This window comes from Diadema antillarum, unplaced genomic scaffold (genome assembly GCF_040938485.1).
Source record: "Diadema antillarum isolate AM-2024a unplaced genomic scaffold, OU_Dant_1.0 seq00000160_RagTag, whole genome shotgun sequence".
NCBI classification, from domain to species: Eukaryota; Metazoa; Echinodermata; class Echinoidea; order Diadematoida; family Diadematidae; genus Diadema; species Diadema antillarum.
Window position 1 is genome coordinate 818,247 of NW_027271231.1, and position 19,276 is coordinate 837,522.

General features: G+C 37.3%; 1 protein-coding gene across 1 annotated transcript in view; it reads right to left on the reverse strand.

Annotated features, from left to right (window-relative positions):
- The window catches only part of LOC139727903 (dolichyl pyrophosphate Glc1Man9GlcNAc2 alpha-1,3-glucosyltransferase-like), an 82,386-nt gene extending 65,262 nt beyond the window's left edge, over window positions 1-17,124 (reverse strand). Inside the window, exon 1 of the mRNA XM_071638874.1 lies at window positions 17,057-17,124. Within this exon, the coding sequence (XP_071494975.1) occupies window positions 17,057-17,124 (68 nt within the window). The remainder of the gene's footprint in view (window positions 1-17,056) is intronic.
- Between the last annotated feature and the right edge of the window lie 2,152 nt (window positions 17,125-19,276).

Consider the following 19,276-nt stretch of genomic DNA (forward strand, 5'->3'; position numbering starts at 1 on the left):
CCGGTCATACAGTTTCCGTTTTTTTCTAATGGATCTCTTCAAAGAGACATTAATCCAAGGCAGTTTTGGTTTAGAGGATGTCATCTTATGTGGAATGTTCTTGTCCATAGAACGAAGTAGGGTGGTTGTGAATTGTTGCCACAATTTGTCGACATCTGAGTTGGCCACAACATCATCCGTAAACTGAGAATTTAATGCATCAAGATCCTTAGATACTTCATTGTAGTCTGCTTGAGTGTAAATGAAAACTTTTCGTCTTGGTTTTTTTACCCTTTTGAGTTTAATTGATGCTTCCACAATAACAATATCATGATCACTAATACCTGCTTTGACTTCCAATCTGTCTATAAAAGCTGGGTTATTGGTAAAACAAAGATCCAGTATGCTTTGATCTCTGGTCGGTTTGTCAACAACCTGATGGAGATTGTGATCTAATGCAATATCTATCATCAGCTTGCTAGGCCCGGGATACCTTCCATTTGATGGCAAGCTGGTAGAGTTCCAATCAACATCTGGCATGTTGAAGTCGCCTAGTAACCAGATGGAGGCATTTTTGGGAATCTTCTCGATTGAGGTTTCCAGAAAGTGCATATATTCATTTCCTGTCTTCTGGGACCGGTAGAAGGCACCAATAAAAATAGGTGCAATTCCCTTCACATGTATACTAATCCATTTCATTTCACAATCCTCCTCATCTAAGTCATGTTCATCCTGGGCAATCAGTGTGTCTTTGACTGCAATGAAGACACCCCCATGAGTGTCACCAGCCAAATTACGGTCTTTACGAAACACTTGAAAGTTGGGTGAAAAAATCTCTCCTGTTCCTATGTTGGAGTTTAACCAAGATTCAGTACCCACGAATCATGACATACTATCAGACTAAAGACAGAAATTAATGGCGAGACAGAAAGATATATATCTGACCATACAGCCACTATTTTTCTACCAACCAATATGTCAGAAGTAATAGTAATAACTGCACAGCAATGATATCCTTTTGTACATGTGCATTTGTCTAGCACTTGCTTTTTATACACATATTAAAACCTTTTATGCGCCCATGCATTTACTGTAGCTCAGCTTGCCAAGCTTCTTCCATCAGCATGCAGAATCCATCAAGACTTGACCTAGTTGAAACTGACGTCAAGTTAGTTAATGCACTCAGACATACAGCTGTAGCAATGAGGCTCAGTCCAACGGGAAGGCTATGATTACACAGTACAGGGATTAGGTAATCTCTGTAGTCATCAACAATTAGTTAACCAGCCATCTGTGCCAATCGCCAAAGAACATGCTCCATCTGTGGGCACAAAGTGGTCCCAAAGTGCACCTATAGCCTCAACATGAGCAATACATTTCCACTCGCGAATGCTCTCATCCACTCTGGCGACGGGGGCTTAATATGGCAGCCGCCACATTCCCTCCAACTACACTTCCCCCCTTCTACCTACACCACGGGCACAGCAGATCCCGTTTGACAGACCTAATATGCAGCTTCAGTCATTAAGATGTAATTGGGGCGGAGGGGTTGTCACCAATGCATGCTCCTCTGAAATGTGAGCCGGAGAAAAAACTTTTCATTCCCATCGCTTTCATCCAGCTTTAAACTCACCCAATTCGTTCAGGAACTGCCCTAAAGAACGATTGCATAATTGCGTTCTTTCTTCCCTTGTTCTTCAATGAGGGAACCCAGATGAAAAAAATGCAAAAGCGGTGATCGAAGCGAAAGAAAAAGTTGCCATTGAACACCAAAAAGGTCAAAGGGATCACATGTAACAAATATGCCTCTAAAGCTATTCTTGTTCCCCCATCACTCCCTCCCTCTCTCCCCCTATTTCTCCCTCGATTGTCCTCTCTTTCTTTCTACAGATCACTCTGTCTTCCTTTTTTTCATCGATGACAAATTCTGGAGCAGCAGCTTGTTATTCTGAGACAATCAAATTACCCAACGGATTACAGCTGACGATCACCCTGTTTAATGACACACCTGAATGTCGCCCACAGTGCAGCATGAATCAATTGGTGGTCTGGAGAGGATCGGTAGCTCATTTTTTTTATCATCAAGAAATCTAAAGCTTTGCCTTATGAAATGCACTCTGTGCAATATGTTTAGTGAGTTCAAAATCTATTATTGTAGTATGACTTGGTTTTTGTGTTTACCTCAACTACAATCCAGCAAGCATGATGTTACAACATTATTACATCACCATCACACATTGAAGGCTATAGAGATACAGCTTACAACGTATTGAAGTTACTCACTCATTCCGCATCCCCTCCCCCAAACAAAGGCTCTGCAGAAATGGGTGATCTAGAAGCTAACTACTGTACATGAAATGGCAGGTTATGAATTCATCAGTTCATGTGTGCCAGATTTTTCTGTAGACCTGCATTCTCACTGGCGAGCTTTATATCTGTGAACACTTAGACGACTGTTGCGTCAACCATTCTCCTCTCTCCCTGCGTCGTGTTGCAAAGTGGCTTTAGATTTCGTGAAGATGTAGCCTATAAAAAGTACAACAGTGCCCCCATTTGTCTTTCATGAAGTGTGAAATTTCTCCCAATCAAAACAGCTAGCTGACGTCATAATGGCATCAAGTAGCCCTCTGCGTCATGAATATAAGCCGATGCTAAAATGGTCCAAAACCATTGTGAAAACTCAAACAATGAATGCAAGATTGATTTTGATAAGCAGTCTTGCACACGCACAGAACATGGGTTTTATCATCATAATGTTTGCTTCACAGATCTAACGCTCCCTATTTTCTCATGAGAACGGCATTACATTGCATCCCTTATTTCCTGTGAATAATGTCGAGACAAGACTACCAACAAACAAAACATGTAGATCGAGACATCAACTTTACCTACAAATTTGATGGAATGAAAAAAAAAACAAACAAACAAGCAAATCTGTAGAAAATGTGTTGATCTTTTTAAAGATTAACTTCTCTTGATCCACTCATTCTTTAACTTATAATGAGGTCAAAAATTCCTTATAAGGAATTTGTGATCTATGTACATTCATGCCAAAAAAAAAAATTCAATAAGGGACTTCTGCATTCATGAACTAAATTTCAAAAATCAAAGTCCTCCTATCTGCACTGTAGCTTCCTCTCCATCCATTTGACCTAGATCTTGATGGCATGGCATCTACAGGTGTTGAAAAGGGGGAAACCCCCGCCACATTGCGATCATTTGGCTCAGGCTGGCAAACGGCTCACCTGAAGGCGTCGCTTCGGCAACATGATATTCTCTGTTTTTGTGTGCGTGTTTGGTTCAACTTGGGATTAAGAGTCCACTGTCCTTGAAAAAATCCTGAAGACTTGGACACCAATCCTCTCCAAATAAGGTAGTATCTGACACTTCGGGATATACTCTTATGACATTTTATGCTCCTGGTGTCATCTTGGCTGTTTTCACACGTGCAGAGAATGCGTCATTTGACTGATGAATCTAGTGAGGCATGCATCACAAGAACTATTATTCAAACGACACATTTTGGCCATGTGTACATACGAGCTAGAATCGCACAGATGAGTTGCGCAATTCAAATGAAGGTCCGGAGGTATCATTTTGTGATGTTTTTCCAGAATAATAAAACAAAACAGTCATGTGTACAGATTGACCTCCAAATCATGTTTGGGGGATATTTAGTTCACTCTGACCTTTCAACAACTTCTGCAGAAAAAAAAATGCATGCTTCAAATGCACAGTATATCACATGTGATGCTGTGTAGCTGTGTGATGCCATACTGTGAGTGCAGTCAGCAATCCTAATCCTGACTGACTAGCTTCACACCAAATGTTACAAATTCATTAAAAGATAATATACATGGGACTACGTTGAAATCTAGCACTACAAGCTGTTAGTACATGTAGATGCAATCCTTTTATGATAGTTAGGCAGGGATGTCAACCTTGAAAACAGCATTGCACTATTCTGAGGCCTGAAAAGTCATAGTTTTGGTGGAAAAACAGTACAGTGTATTTATATCTTTCTAGCAATGGACACATGTAGTAATACAATTTTCAAGATAAACAGTATTTTCCATGAAACCTACAGTATTTTTGGCAGGGAAAAAATGGTACAAAATACTGCCAAAATGGAACATGGGCATGTCTGATTAGGCATGAGCTTAATATTTTGGTATCATCAGATTTTAAAGCAATGTGTACTAATGTTAATTTGTGCATGGAAGCCTTTTTGCCTATCTCTTCACAAGAGAAAGGATGTACATAAGAAGAAATACCGCTATCAGTAAAATTGTAATATTTGCATTTACATACAAACTGTATGCTACACTACGTTATGCATACTAGCGAGCCTGGCCGAATAACAAAAAGAAATAGTCAAAGTACATATCATTTACTGCTAATTCTATATGGCTTCACAAGCTCTGTTCAAGAGTGATTGATGGGTATCTGGAAAGAAGCCACACCTCCTTTCCTCACTCTGTGATGCAAAGCCGCAGATTTTGTGACGCCTTCCTTGGATGTGTGTATTGATGATCATTCTAGTAGCATAATTGTATTTCAGCACTGCAACTTAAGTTTCTCTGCTCACGTGAAAACGGTCCTAGTCATTCGTAGATACATTGTAAATGGTCAACTGATCAGGCTACATACAACACTGTGCCACTAAAGTGACCATTACTGACATATAATGTGCGTTTTATGGACTGTCACTTCTACAGCTACAAAGAGCTCATTTCTGTTGAGACATCCACAAATATGGATGACTCCTGTAAAAGTGTCATTTTCGGACATAATATCTGGCACAAGAGACCAGCGCAAAATAAAAGCATGCAAAATTCTTTGCTAGTTATATGACACTTTTTTATGTTTTGACTATACATGCAGAATTGGAAACCAAAGTAAATTCATCTCAACCAACTAAGTGCGACAAATTGCAGGTGAAAATTTTCACTTTTACAGTAACTCATCATACATGTATGGGCGACTAACTTGCAATATGAATATGGGCCTCCTTAACATTTGAAGTCTCTCCTAAGCCAAGGGATACTTTGCATGTGCTGAATAAGTCATCTAGCATGTGCACTGTACAGACTTACAGGGTGCTATGCTAATTTACTTGCCAACTTACACCCAGTGCAACTAAAACTTAACTGTTGGGCAAATAAAATGAATGAGCACTCACCCATTCACTGCCTGCCACGGACCTAACACAAATGCCCATTTTGGGCAGGTAGGAGTACATCTTTGGTTTTTGTTTGTATACCCTGAGGTGTCTTGAAAATGTTACTCAGATTACACTCAAGTACATGAGGTGATGAAAATTAATCGTGACCTGACGAGTCTCCATTTGACCTACAAGTACAGTATATAAACAGCATACACACACACAATCTTGGTAATCACTATTTTCAGGAACATGAAATCAACAGGTGAATATTGACATCAGCATTTTTATATGTTACAATAACCTAGCAATGATTTTTCAAGGACTTGCAAGGGATTTGGTGATTTTCAATGATTTTCATGATACTTTGGTGTACTACATAATGGGAGATTTGCAAGTTGATGACCTCATCACCTCAGTTAATATGCAAATATTGTGACCAATATCACTATTTGGAAAATACACATGAAACTTTCACATTCCATTATCTTGATAGTTTCCATCTAATTCTGATGAAACTTCTGCCGCTTTGCGATCTGATTTTACTTTATTTTATCTACCGTATCGAGCATGACCTGTCTTAATCTGGTACATCAAAATGCCAATCCCAAACATTCTATCACTTTCATTTCTCATTCCACTCACAGAAAGTCGATATTTAGAAGTCTGCCTGGTGCACAAAGCAAAGTTCAAAAGGGAGAAAGTAATCCAACGCATTTAGAGCTTGAAATTATCATTAAAATTTTTTTCTTTGCAAAAAATCTGCATGGGAGCCTGGGAAAGGCTTATTTTTTTCACAGAACATGCTGAAAAGTCATATACTGTAAAAGTGGATATTTTCGCACAACTTATTTTTCGCGCTCGGCCGCAGTTTTGCATGTTTTTAATTCCGCGGAATCAAGACATCACGCACAGGAACATATGGCAAGCAAAAATATTCACATGCTTTTATTTTCGCACTAGTTTCTGGTTGCGCAAAAATTTCAACATCGCAAAAATTTCCACTTTTACAGTACCTTGTGTGCATTCCATTAACTTTCCCATCATACACTTTACAGTATACATCTAAAGTCTCTAATATGCAAAGTTTACTTAGAAAGTACATGTATATCAGACATGAAATTTCATAAGTGAAGGTCATATTTGTGATTACAACCTAAAATAAAAATTGTACAGGTCTAAATCAATGCCAACCACTTAGTGCTCTCAAACTAGATTATTTTTTTTTTCTCACTAAATGGCTGTATAGCTAAACAAGGGACAATATAGTATAAATGAAAAAAAAAAGTAGTTTATTGATGTTGGGATGATCATGACTCCATTGTACTGCAACAAAACTACATACAATGTAAATAGATGCTCAACCAAACATGGTGGCCTTTGTAAACAGGTGAACTCTTACCTCTGTAAACAGGTTGGTATCCAGTCTGAGTTTGTCAGGAAGTCTCCATGAATATGTCATTCACATCTGTCATTCATAGTGATTAGTATTACGAATACACGGTGGTTTTTACACTATGTCACTAATTCAATTGTCATCTCTCAAAAGGTAAGTCCAATAAATAAAAGGCTGACAAAGTGCATGTAAGGCCAAGTAAAAAAAGAAAGTAGTTTCTCGTCCGGGTTTTTTGAGCAAGGCGATGAGGGAGGTCCTTACTATTTGATATCTTACTATTTTTTCGAGGATTGTCAAAATGAAAGTAATATGTGTTTCTCGTCCGGTAATTCTGAGAAAAGTAACAAGAGAGGGCTTTACTATTTTCTATATGGTCAGTTTTACGGTAAAGGGTGTAACTTTCAATTTTTAGCCTTTTGGCCCACCCTGAACACATAGATTTACAGATCTCAAAGATTTTTTCCCATGTGAGTCACCTTATGAGTAGCCACCTTGGGTAGCATAATCAGGTCCAGGTATTGATGCGTTTTGTTTTGACAGTCACATATGTACCCTAAAAATGACTATTTTGTTGCATTGAAATTTATATAACATTTTTGAAATGTTAATAATTTTCTGCAGCAACTGCAGAGATCTAATTTTTTATGTTAAAAGCATAGTTGTATGGTCAATTGAAATGACCAAATTAGTTTGGTTTGTATCTGGCCCTTTATTTTAGAATACTATGACTTCAAATTTGAGGTTTCGGAGGCTTCATTTTCCGTTAACAATTGTTTACAAACTTTGATGGACAGTAATGATCAGTGGATGTCTTTTGGTTACTTTCTTTTATGCTGAAAATAGTAAGGTACAGCTAAACTTTAGACTTACATCAAAGTTTACTTGATTCTAGGGCTATTTGAAATTTTGTGATAATTTCATTCCATCAAGTGAAATTTCCGTTAGCAGTTTTGAAGCCTCCGAAACAAAGTGTTTAGTCAAATAATATGAATATAGATAAGAGAAGCGACCTAATCTATATGTCAAAATGTAGGATATGGGGCCCTAACCTAATAGACCAAAAATAGTTAAGATCCGCCAAACTCTCTGAAAATAGGAGACAATACAAACTTTCCGTTAACACGTGAAGCCTCCGAGACGCATTGAAGCCTCCGAAACAGCAAAAACATCTAATTTGACATTTCTGATAAATTCTTTGAGTGTCTGCCCCAAATTATGCTATGAAATCATCAACAGACATGGACAGACAACAAAAATGATAAAAACATTATGATACTGCAATGATTTTTTGAGCTAATACACTTTATAGAGAAAAAGTGGTTTCGGAGGCTTCAAAAGGATGTTAACACTGCATTTTTGTGATTTTCTCCAGACAAAATCAAATTAGATTTATTGTTCACCCACCCAATGATCGCTTATGACATATCTAAAGATTTTTAATCACATTCAGTTTTCTGGCTGCTTTGTTTACTCACCAATATAGATTTACCATACGATTTACCTATTTTTCTTAAACAGTGCAGATGTGTCACACATAACTCACCTTTTCATTCAGCAATAAAATATTAGCAGATGAGGATGTTGCCCCACAAATATGTTTAAACAGTGTATATCAACCAAAAAAGACACAATTTACCCATCACTTTCTACATAACATACATGATTTTCATAAAAACATCAAGGCATACCAAATTAATTTTCCAGATGTTTCGGAGGCTTCATTTTATGTTAACAGTATGTAAATGGAATGTTTTGATTACAATTTTGTAATTCTAAGTCTATCAAATAACTGTTTGGACTGAATGAGACTTAATGATTCCTCAAGCAAGGTGTAGATAGTTGTTTAAATGTATGAAAAGCATTTATTTTGTAGGTTTCCTTTTGAAAAAATGGAACAGGCTAGATATTGTGAGTAATGAAAGTGACTTCCAGCTTGCGTGCATGCCCACATCATGCAACAGTAGTGCAACAAAGCAAGTAGTTGTGGATACATCAATGTTCTTAAGTTGGATAACTCATTTTTACTCTTGACAGAAGTTGAAGTGTTGTGACCATATTTGTATCACTCTTTTGACTGGTTAGACTTTGATAATGAAGACCAAACAATTACTTGATTATTTAGTGTTGAATACACTTCTTTTTTTTAAAGAACTGAACACTATTCATGTCCTGAAGATTCAAGGACTTTAATAGATGGTTATTCAAGAGGGAAGCATACACTTAACTTTACTATTACTTTTGAATTTAAGGTTGTATCTTTTATGCATGATCCAGAGCAAATGGTGGAAAATACTTTTTGGATTTTTACACTTTCGACTCACTATCATCTGAGTGTAATAGTTTCGAAACACAATCTTTTACATAGATGTCCATCTATAACCCATTGACAAATCCATTCCATTGTTACTCACATGGCATTTGTTTTTGCCATACTAAAATCTTGACTTTTTCAGCTTTCCATTTCTTAACAAATTCTTTGGCTTTCATTTCCAATACTTACTTGGAGGAAAGTAATTAATCAATAAATTTGTGATTGGATTTGAAAATAGCTAACATCTTGCAGATTATCATTTTTGTGGTGTGACTTGGATCACACGGTACTGTTTTGGAATTTTGACATTTGATTACTTCATTCAGACAGGTTTTCATATCAATCTGTATGTCAGATCTGATGCACGCAAGGTGCAACACAATCTTGATACTATACCCTATTTTCCATACTTTATCATGCTGGCAGTGACCACTTGACTATTTCTGATTAAACAAAATGTAACTTGTGTTACGAAACCTGTCTTCGCATACATGTGTGAGACTCTATGACATGTTTGCGGATGTAGTTCTCAGTGCAGTAAATGGACAGTAATGGTTGGGATAGGATTGTTTATAAATGACATATAGACCTCTACTTATAAATAGCCTGTTGCCATGGGGTACATGTAGTTTACATGGGTGGGTGACTGGAGAAGTTATGTTCATGAAGAACAATATTGAAATTATTGAAATCTTTATAATCTGTTTAGTCCTGGCTTTTCTGGAAAAAGTTACAAGCCCCTAACTATTTTGAAATTCAAAGGGTTAAAACTGTAGTCTGTGGGTTTATATACTATTTAAAACAAACTTGTGGGTTTCTAACAAACTTAGATATTAAACACATTTGCTGCTTTTTAATTTTTTGCTAAAAAGGTTGTCATTTTTAGAAACAGTAAAAGTTCTCTTAGCAATTTCTCAATGCGTACCTTCAAAAACAGGCCTCCTAGCTGTCACAGGAGTCACACAAACTGGAATTTTATAAAATAACTATAAACTAGAAATGTCGCTATGGCGACTGATGCCTCCGCCATAATGCATGATTCTCCCAATAGGGGTATAGTACAATGTCTTCACAATGTGTGATCCGTGACAGTTTCACATAACTGGCAAAAAAATAAAAATATGACAGGTTTGTCAGAAATGACTTGAATGATCACTTTCCTTGAACTGGGAGTGCAGGTACACATATTTGGGGAATTGAGAATTTTTACTTGAATTCGGACAGACCCTTTTATAAGTTTATGCATTGAGTAATTTCCAAGGTATGAAGAAAGAGTGTAATAACAGTACAAAATAGATTTTTTTTTTTTTTTTTTTTTGGGGGGGGGGGGCATTGAAACCTGGCCATTGACCCTTAACCTTTGACAACCTTTGACAGTCTGGCTGGAAATTTCCTGGAGAATCTCCATTAGGTAATGCATGTATATAAGTCAGAAAACTAATAATGCAAGCATTTTATATACTAGTGCATGAGGGAAATAGTAAAATATTGAGGAGTTGACCTTGACCTTTGACCTATGACCCCTAAATTCCCTAGATAATCTCTGCCAGTCAGTACATGCGTATGTACCAAGTTCCATGAAGGTACATTGAACCATTTGTGAGAAAAGTGATATTACAACATTTTCACTTAACCTTTGACCTTTTGACCTTTGACCTTATGACATGAAACTCTGGAGAATCTTTATGCAGTAGTAGGGGCCTACATGTCTACACCAAGTTTCAAGAAAATACCTTTGGGCATTGCATAGATATGGGGGGAAATAGCAACATATTCAGGATTTGACCTTGACCTTTTGACCTTTGACCTCTTGCCAATGTCACTACAATCTATTCAACTAATTGTCCCATCATACATCATCCTTGGACCAAGTTTGGTGAAAGCTGCTTCATCCAGTTTTGAGTTATCACGTAAACAGATAAATTTCAGGATTTGACCTTGATCTTTGACCTTTGACCTCAGTCCGATTTCACTAAAAAACTAATCAAATAATTGTCCTATCATACATCATCCTCCAACAAAGTTTGGTGAAATTTGCTAGATCCAGTCTTGAGTTATCGCGTAAACGGATACAATTTCATGATTTGACCTTGACCTTTGACCTTTGACCTTCGGCGGATTTCGCCCAAAATCTAATCAACTAATTGCCCCATCATACTTTATACTTGGACCAAGTTTGGTAGAATTCAAGTCAATATTACTCAAGTTATCGCGTAAACGAAAGCGGACGGACGTACGGACGTACAGACGTACGTACGGACGTACGTACGGACGGACGGACAACCCGAAAACATAATGCCTCCGGCACCACTTCGTGGCGGAGGCATAAAAAGAAGCCTTTGAAGAATTAAAAAAAAATGAAAAATAAAATGATATGAAACAGGGGTGACTTGTATACCACAGAAAAAGAAAGTAAAACTCTAACTATCATATATTATAGGGAACTATACATTTGGTCAACATTTTTTTTTTAATTCAAATTCATACACAGTCATGGATAGGGTATGTACATTTATCTTTTCAACAGGCGATTCAAAAAGATGAATGGGATCTTGACCATTTCAATTTCTATTGAGCTCCATGATAATATCACCAATATATTGATTATTCCAACTCCATTTTGATGATGACAGTTTGATGATGACCCTTACATGGAATGGCTGATCGGTGTTTAAGATTGCTGTTCTATGACCATGATCACTGCATTTGATAGCTATAATAGGGGATATCAGGCATGGTCATATGCAAAAGAATGTTTATAAGCCTTTTTCCCCTTTCTATATTTTACAATGCTATGTTGTAATCTAACCGTCATGCCATCACATAGTCTATATACATATTTTCTATCCCTTTCTCATCAACAGTTGAAATTGATTTCACATGTATATAAAACAATTATGATGGGTGGTTTATGTCAATATACATCCCACAAACTGCACTTATAAAGCAAGCAAACATAATCTTTGCATTAAGTCTATAGCTACAGTTCTAACTCATTGAAAGTAATTCTTACTGCATTATGATGAAAAGTTTGACAAATGCATACAGCTGTACATGTGTGTAACCTAATCATGTTCTGCATTGCCAAAGTCATGGATATGCAAATACAGTGTATGTATACAACTGAGTATAAAGATTTAAAATATTTTTCTTTGTCTCTTAACATATATGTTGGAAAGTCTTTTTTCTGCATACAAATAAATACTATTTTACATGTTACAACATTGTTAGTTATTTGGAAACAATCAGCTGCATTAATGTACTTCATATCACCTTAAAATGGACCATTTTTGCATGTCAACAGTCATGGTGAAGCCTCCGAAACATGCGTTGCTGCTAACTTTAAGCCGCAAAAAAAAAGAAAAGAAAGATGTTCCTAATCAGTGTACTTTTATTGCTACTGTTGCAGTTTCCTTTAGAATCATATGGCCTCATGTAATGTCATAAATTCGAACTGAGCATTGCTCAAAGTGTACACAGTTTGTTATTCACTTTTGTGGAAGCCAATTTCCTTATAATAATTCTAATAAGTACAATTTGTATGAAGGGTAAACATTATGCACTGCCATAAAATGTACATCTGTATACTGTTATTCACATTTTATTGATGCCTTGTTGTTATTCTAGCATGTAGTGATAGTTGCTTACTGTAGTTTTATTATTTTAAGTGAATACAGGACTAGAACTTTGTGTTAGCAGTTTTGAAGCCTCCGAAACACACTAGTTTGTTAACTGAAGCCTCCGAAACTCACAAGTCTGAAAATTTCAACTTTGTCAAAAATAATCAGATTTCTTTGGGATTTTGGTTGATAAATGTTTGTTACCAAGAGATAATTTAGGGCTATGTTTAGAGTGGCTCTTGCTTCTAGAACATTCTTTTAACTTAAAAATAGTTTGTCAGGTACCATTTTTACCTTGGAATTTGAAGTTCACATCCAAATAATTGCAAGAGCGAATATCTGATGGGGGAAAAGTGTTTTGATATTTCAAATATATGTTCACAGCAAATGAAAAGTTGCATTACCTCCACCATTTATCTTCATTTGGTTGCTGTGGGTGACCAAAACATTCTGGTTGTTTTTACCTAAATTTATCTAAAATTCCATAATAGTCACTTCATTTTTCATATTTAGCCTAAGAATTAAGCTCTGGAATGAAAAAATATTGAAAATATAGACATTCCTATATAAAATAAAGGCAAAGATAAAAATGGAAACACAACTTTAATTTTTGACCTTTGCCACATCAAAGTTACACCCTTTACTGTAAAACTGACCATATCCAATTTATGAAATGAAATATCACTCTGTTAAGTGGCAGCTGTGTTATGAAAAACCAGGTCCCAAGTGTATGTCTTGCCTGCACTCTCAAACATTTTCAAACAAATAGATATATGTACCATACTTGAAATGAAACTTCATGCATGCAGAAATACATTTGCTTTTTCTTTCCATTACAGATGTCAAGGGAAAATGACCATCTTAATACTGGTATTTAGTGTTGTAACTAATGGCATTTCTGATACCAGTGTACCAAACTGGTACTTGCAATTCTGATGTATTGTGCTATTAATTGAAACAGGTATAAAACATGTCTTTCAACAAATGTACGACTGAAATGAATTCCATGATATTCAAAACACTGCTTTATTTATTACATTGTATTGTGTTTGTGACATTTTGTGTCCACACAGCTGGTACAGTGTATGTATATATGTATTTCTTCACAGTACAATTGTAGCACATTCAACTGGAAACTGGCTTGTACAATTGCAGATGGATGTCAAAATGATACGATTTATGGCATTATAGCATTAAACAAAGATGTTTCTTCATGTTCTAAAAAGACATTTGATAATCACTCATCATTTGGATGATGATTGTACAAGTGGAAACTTGATATAACGAGATGGTCGGGTACGAGTCGTGTTCCTCGTTTTAGCCGATATCTCGTTATATCAGTAGGCATAAAAGAAGGCATAACATAAAGACATTAATTTGCACACGTGGGACTACCCATCATCTTTCAATCAATACTGATAACTTGCTAATGTGTGTGAGGTAATTACTCACCTTTATGGGTAAGAAGATGTTTTTTTGCCAATGAAATCCGATATCAAGAATGTTTTTCTTATTAATTGTAGAATAGATGTTTGAATTTGTAAATCTACATAGCTTGCAATTGTGTGAAGATCGTCTGTGGATTGGTATGTGGTTATGGTATGGGTGTTGTGTGTGGAAAGCTTGAATATGGTCTGCACAATGCTGTGTGTGTGTGTGTGACACATTCTGTATGTACATTATGACTGCATGTGTGTGTGTAGATGGGGAATTCCCTACGTAGAAAGCCAATCACAGCATCAGATTGCCTCACACTTGCTAAACGTCATGATGATGTCATGTATACGGCCTTCCCACCACATTTTCTGCATACACCATCAGTGCGCGCACACACACACACATACACGTACAACACACGGTGCTAGCTGTAGAGTGAACTGTCATGAAGAAAATGTGTGTGTACAAGACAGTTTTTGGCGCATCGAGCTTTACAATCTCGGACCGTGATAGCACAGGCGAAGTTAAGCTTTACCCGAAGACATTTTGCTTTACCTCGCTATATCAGGCTTGATTGGCTATGTTTTTCTTTGTTTGAAAATCACAAAATTTATCTCGCTATAGCAGTTATTTCGTTATAGCCAATCTCGCTGTAAGAGTAGCATTTTACATGGACTTGTGTGGAAGGAAATTTGGGACCGGGAAAATTTCCTCGTAATAACCCATATCTCGTTATAGCAGTGTTCGTTTTATATACCGAGCTTCCCCTGCCCTGTATACCACACTACAGATGTTACGATTCACGGCCGTGTCCGTGAATTTACGTCGTAAAGAAAAGTATCCCGCAGAAATACGATACAAACCAGAATCTGTGGAAAAGTTATTTATTTTGTAGATACACCCATTTTATGATTCCACATTTGCTGGAAAAGCGCACTCATTTTCTCTTCAAAATACATCGCCGTCAGATACAACGTTACAGAACAGAGTGTACGGGCCTCTACACATTCGAATGTGTTCATGCGTGCGATGGCCTGGGGACCCGATTTGGACAGCTAGCAAGTTACAGACACGGCCGAAAAAATAGTAAATATCAATAAAGTCGATGCGGCAACTGAAAATCGATGCGGGCGGGGAGCGGGCTGGGACGAGAATTATGAATTTCTTGGTATTTTCAGCGCCATTTTGAAAATAGTAAATAGTAAAAAAATCGATGCGGCGGCCAAAATCGATGCGCGCGAGGACGAGAAACTGGTTTCTTTTTTTACTTGGCCTAATATACATGTGCTATACAACATGTGCAAATAACACTAAGGTATTTCAAATGGATTACAAATATTACTGTAAAAGTGGAAATTTTTGCATATTTCGCGTAACCAGGAGCTAGTGTGAAAAGCAAAGCACTATAAGTGAACACTTTTGCATTCCATCCCACGTTCCAGTAGTTCATGTCATGTTTCCACAGAATTCAAAACATGTGAAATTCATCTCACCCGGCTGAGTGCAAAAAATTACTAGCGCAAAATTAACCACTTTTACAGTACTCTCAGAGTTCATACACACAACTTTCTTGTAACATTAACTGCAACCACCCTGAACGCTTTGTGTTCAGGCTGCGGATAGCAGGATTTGGAGTCTCATATGGGGTAGTATCGCCCCTAAATTCCAACATCAGTACCAAAGATAGCTCCAATTTGAATACATACAGATGTAGTCCGATTGTTGACAAGTGTCTTAGAGCATTTGGTTCCTGCAATAGTCCCTTTCTGTCCAAATTGATGACTTTACATGATTCGGTCAATAGGAATCTGTGAGAACGACAACTGCTAAATATGACAGATTTGAAACCTGTGTGCATGCGCTAGCTGGCAGCAGTGTAGCCTTTTGACAAGGCACTCTCGCTGCGGGACATCATGTAGTGCCAGTTTGCTCTCTGCTGGGCACGTTTCACTCAAACCCTTACGCTCGCCACCACACACCAAAAGGGCCTTGTCCAAAGGCAAAAAACATCTCAACTTTCATGCATATTCATATTGCTGATGTGCAAAGTGCCACGCAAAGGCTGTTTCAAAATACGAAGGAATGAAGAGGAGGTATGGAGATGAACTCGTAGAAAAACGTCTTTTCAAGACCATGGGATCAATCTGGTAGTGGAAATGAGCAAGTGCACGTCTGGTAAAAGTGGTATGAATTAGATGAATTTACAAAACGTATGTACAGTTGGTAAAATAGGACACTTTCAGACATGCTTAAACTTGTCTTTCTTTTTTCATCATACGGAGACACCACTCTGAACCCCCTTTGACTCAGGGTGCTCCCAAAGTATAAGTACCGGTAGATCTAATTTTACTTGATTATTTTAGATCTACTGTACTGAGTACTGTGTCAAGTTATTTATAAAAAGGCACACTCACGTATGACTATGACTGTATGACTATGAGAGACTCTCTGACTCTGCTGGTAGAGCTAGAGGCCCGAGCACAGTACCTACCATGTGAGGCGTGTATAGACCGATTCGGGTTTGTTGAGGGCAGCAGACAATTTGTGGCACTGGGCGCAGCCATGAGCTCATTTTGAGGTGTCTTAGCCGACCCCCCCCTCCTCTCCCCCACCCCCGGACAACATGTTTATCACGCACTTGTAACAAAGGTTCACGCACTAAGCAAGCGTTTGCGCACTCAGTACGAGACGCCTATTGGCTAAAACGACCATGCATCAGTTTTTCATTCCGCGCACGGAAGGGGGTGGGGGAGAGGGGGGGGGGGTCGGCTAAGACACCGCGTTAATGCCTTAATGGCGCTGCCCATGCCAAAAATACACATAGCGCGTCACAGAATCGGTCTATACATGTATGCCGAAAATTGCATGATACTAAAAACTTAACAGTTAGACCTACAACATAACACTGCAGTCAGGTAGTCTGGGGACTAGATCTCACATGCGCGATATGCATATGATGAGTTGTGATGAATTATATCTTGAACAGTTCACACACGATTATAAGCATATGGGACTGATGGAGAGCACGTCGAACATCTTGACCATCGTTCTCTGTATATCAGTGCAATTAGCTCGCTTGGAAGTTACAAGTAAGGTAGTAAACAGGTTAACAATGACTGCATTTGACGTGTAACAAGCAAATAACTTACTAAGCAGGAATGAGGAGGCATTTCACAGCTGAGATACAAGCCACGACGACCCACACGTAGGCTGCCATCTTGATGGATATGTCTCCCTCTACGTTAAGATTAGTCATCGAATCTCCGAGGGTGGGTCACTGGAGTGCAGCGGCTGCGAGACACAAAATGTCACTGTTATGAGGTCGACGTGTTCAACGGCACATGTAAGCGATAATAATAGGCCTATATTTAAAACTTTCAGCTGCGTGTCAGTGAAGGTAATGATGACTTTTGTTTATAAGATATCTAATATGGAAGTGATAGTAGATTCTTACTACAACAGCAGCTACAAAATATTATGAAGATGATACCGGTTTATCAATTCCGGTCACTTTAAAGGAGAGTCCGAATGTTAAACTGCCTGTAACGAGGTTTTAAAAAAAAGGGAAAAAAGAATTAATGATGATGATGATGACGATGATAAATACAAATAACAATTCCTGCAATATCATATGCAACAACGCTGACAGTGGACAAAATATTGATGATGAATATCATTATAGTGGTCGAAGAAATAAATATTATGTGATAAAGAATGAGAAAAACAGTGAGCAGTAGACGGTATATACTCTACACATACATACAAAACAACCAAATCATGGGTGACAGTAGATTACATGTACATGTGACAAGGAAAAAGAACATAAAGCTACGATGAAAAAATGATATAGGGTGATCACCTCGATCAAAATTATTTTTTAATCATGCGCATTGAAAGCTATTTTCAATTCAATTCAAATAAACACGTGGTAAAGTAATACAAAGCAATGTTATGCATAATAATCACTTTCATGAGTATATAATATTGTAAGGAACTTTGAATCACAAACGTTTCAACAAGACATGGATACAATATCAAAATAATATCAACTTTTGTTTTTAGATAAATAAACAAGTAAGCAATACAATCCCATTTTGTAACTCTATATGGAAAAGAGGAATTCACAAGAGAAGTGTTACCCTTTGTGACAAGTTAATCATAAGGAGTTTACACTCTCAAACAAAAGTACGACTACTTGTAAATTCAATAACTAGGTGTATATAGTAATCATGAGAGTCTACGTTCAATAACTTTACTATCAAGATCAGCTGGAAGTATATTCTTATCAATGTCACGAGTTACTTTTAGTGTGTGTGTGTGTGTATGTGTGTGTGTATGCGTGTGTGTGTGTGTGTGTGTGTGTGTGTGTTTCGACTGCTAATTTGACACAAAAAGAATGTGCCGATCACAAATACAATATTAATTATTTGAATATAATAATTATTCAATGTCAACAGCAACAAGATATTACAAGAAGAAAACCTTTACATAGTTGCTTTGTATCAATATTGATCAGCTCCTGCACGCAGACTCAGATCTTCGTCTCAACCAAACAGTTTTTTTTTTCAAATAATGTAAGTATTAGGCTTTTTGCCCTCTTTTTTTGACGACATTTCGATTTATGATTGCCAGTTGAGAATGTTGTGAATAGGTCCTCCCCAGATTGAGATTGTCAGGCGCATGGTGTAGGACCTATCAATGTTTCACGAGTTTTTGCATAATATTACGCATACCTATAATGGTAGGGCATATAATATGCGCGTGTGGAATATACATGTAAATACAGGCATTTACTGTTCATTGTTATATACACGAGTTAGATAGGCACAATGTCATTCGAGAGCATGCCACGGTGTTATAACCCGAGTACGAGTCGTTATTGATTATTATCATTATATCATTTGGCCATAAATAATCACACAAGATTGCAATATAGTCCTGCGGATAATGTATCAATCATTATGTACACATTATAGTGACACACGGACCAGGGCTCACGAAAGTAACATTCTATATTCTGTTACCAGGAGAATGCATCTTAGCCCTACCACGTTACCAAGGTGCATTAGAATCCCTTTACGTGACTCTGTACAGTAGCGTAGTATAGTAGTATAGAAGTGTATAGTAATAGTAGTAGTAGCAGCAGCAGTAGTAGTAGTAGTAGTTATAGTAGTAGAAGTAGTAGTAGTAGTAGTAGTAGTAGTAGTAGTAGTAGTAGTAGTAGCAGTAGTAGTAGTAGTAGTAGTAGTAGTTATAGTACTAGTATGCTGCAGCTCGACTGTAGGACCAGAATGAATAAAGAAAAAGAAAACAAAAGTGTAACCAATTATGGTAAAGCATGGTGCTGTATCAGCATTCCTATATACCTT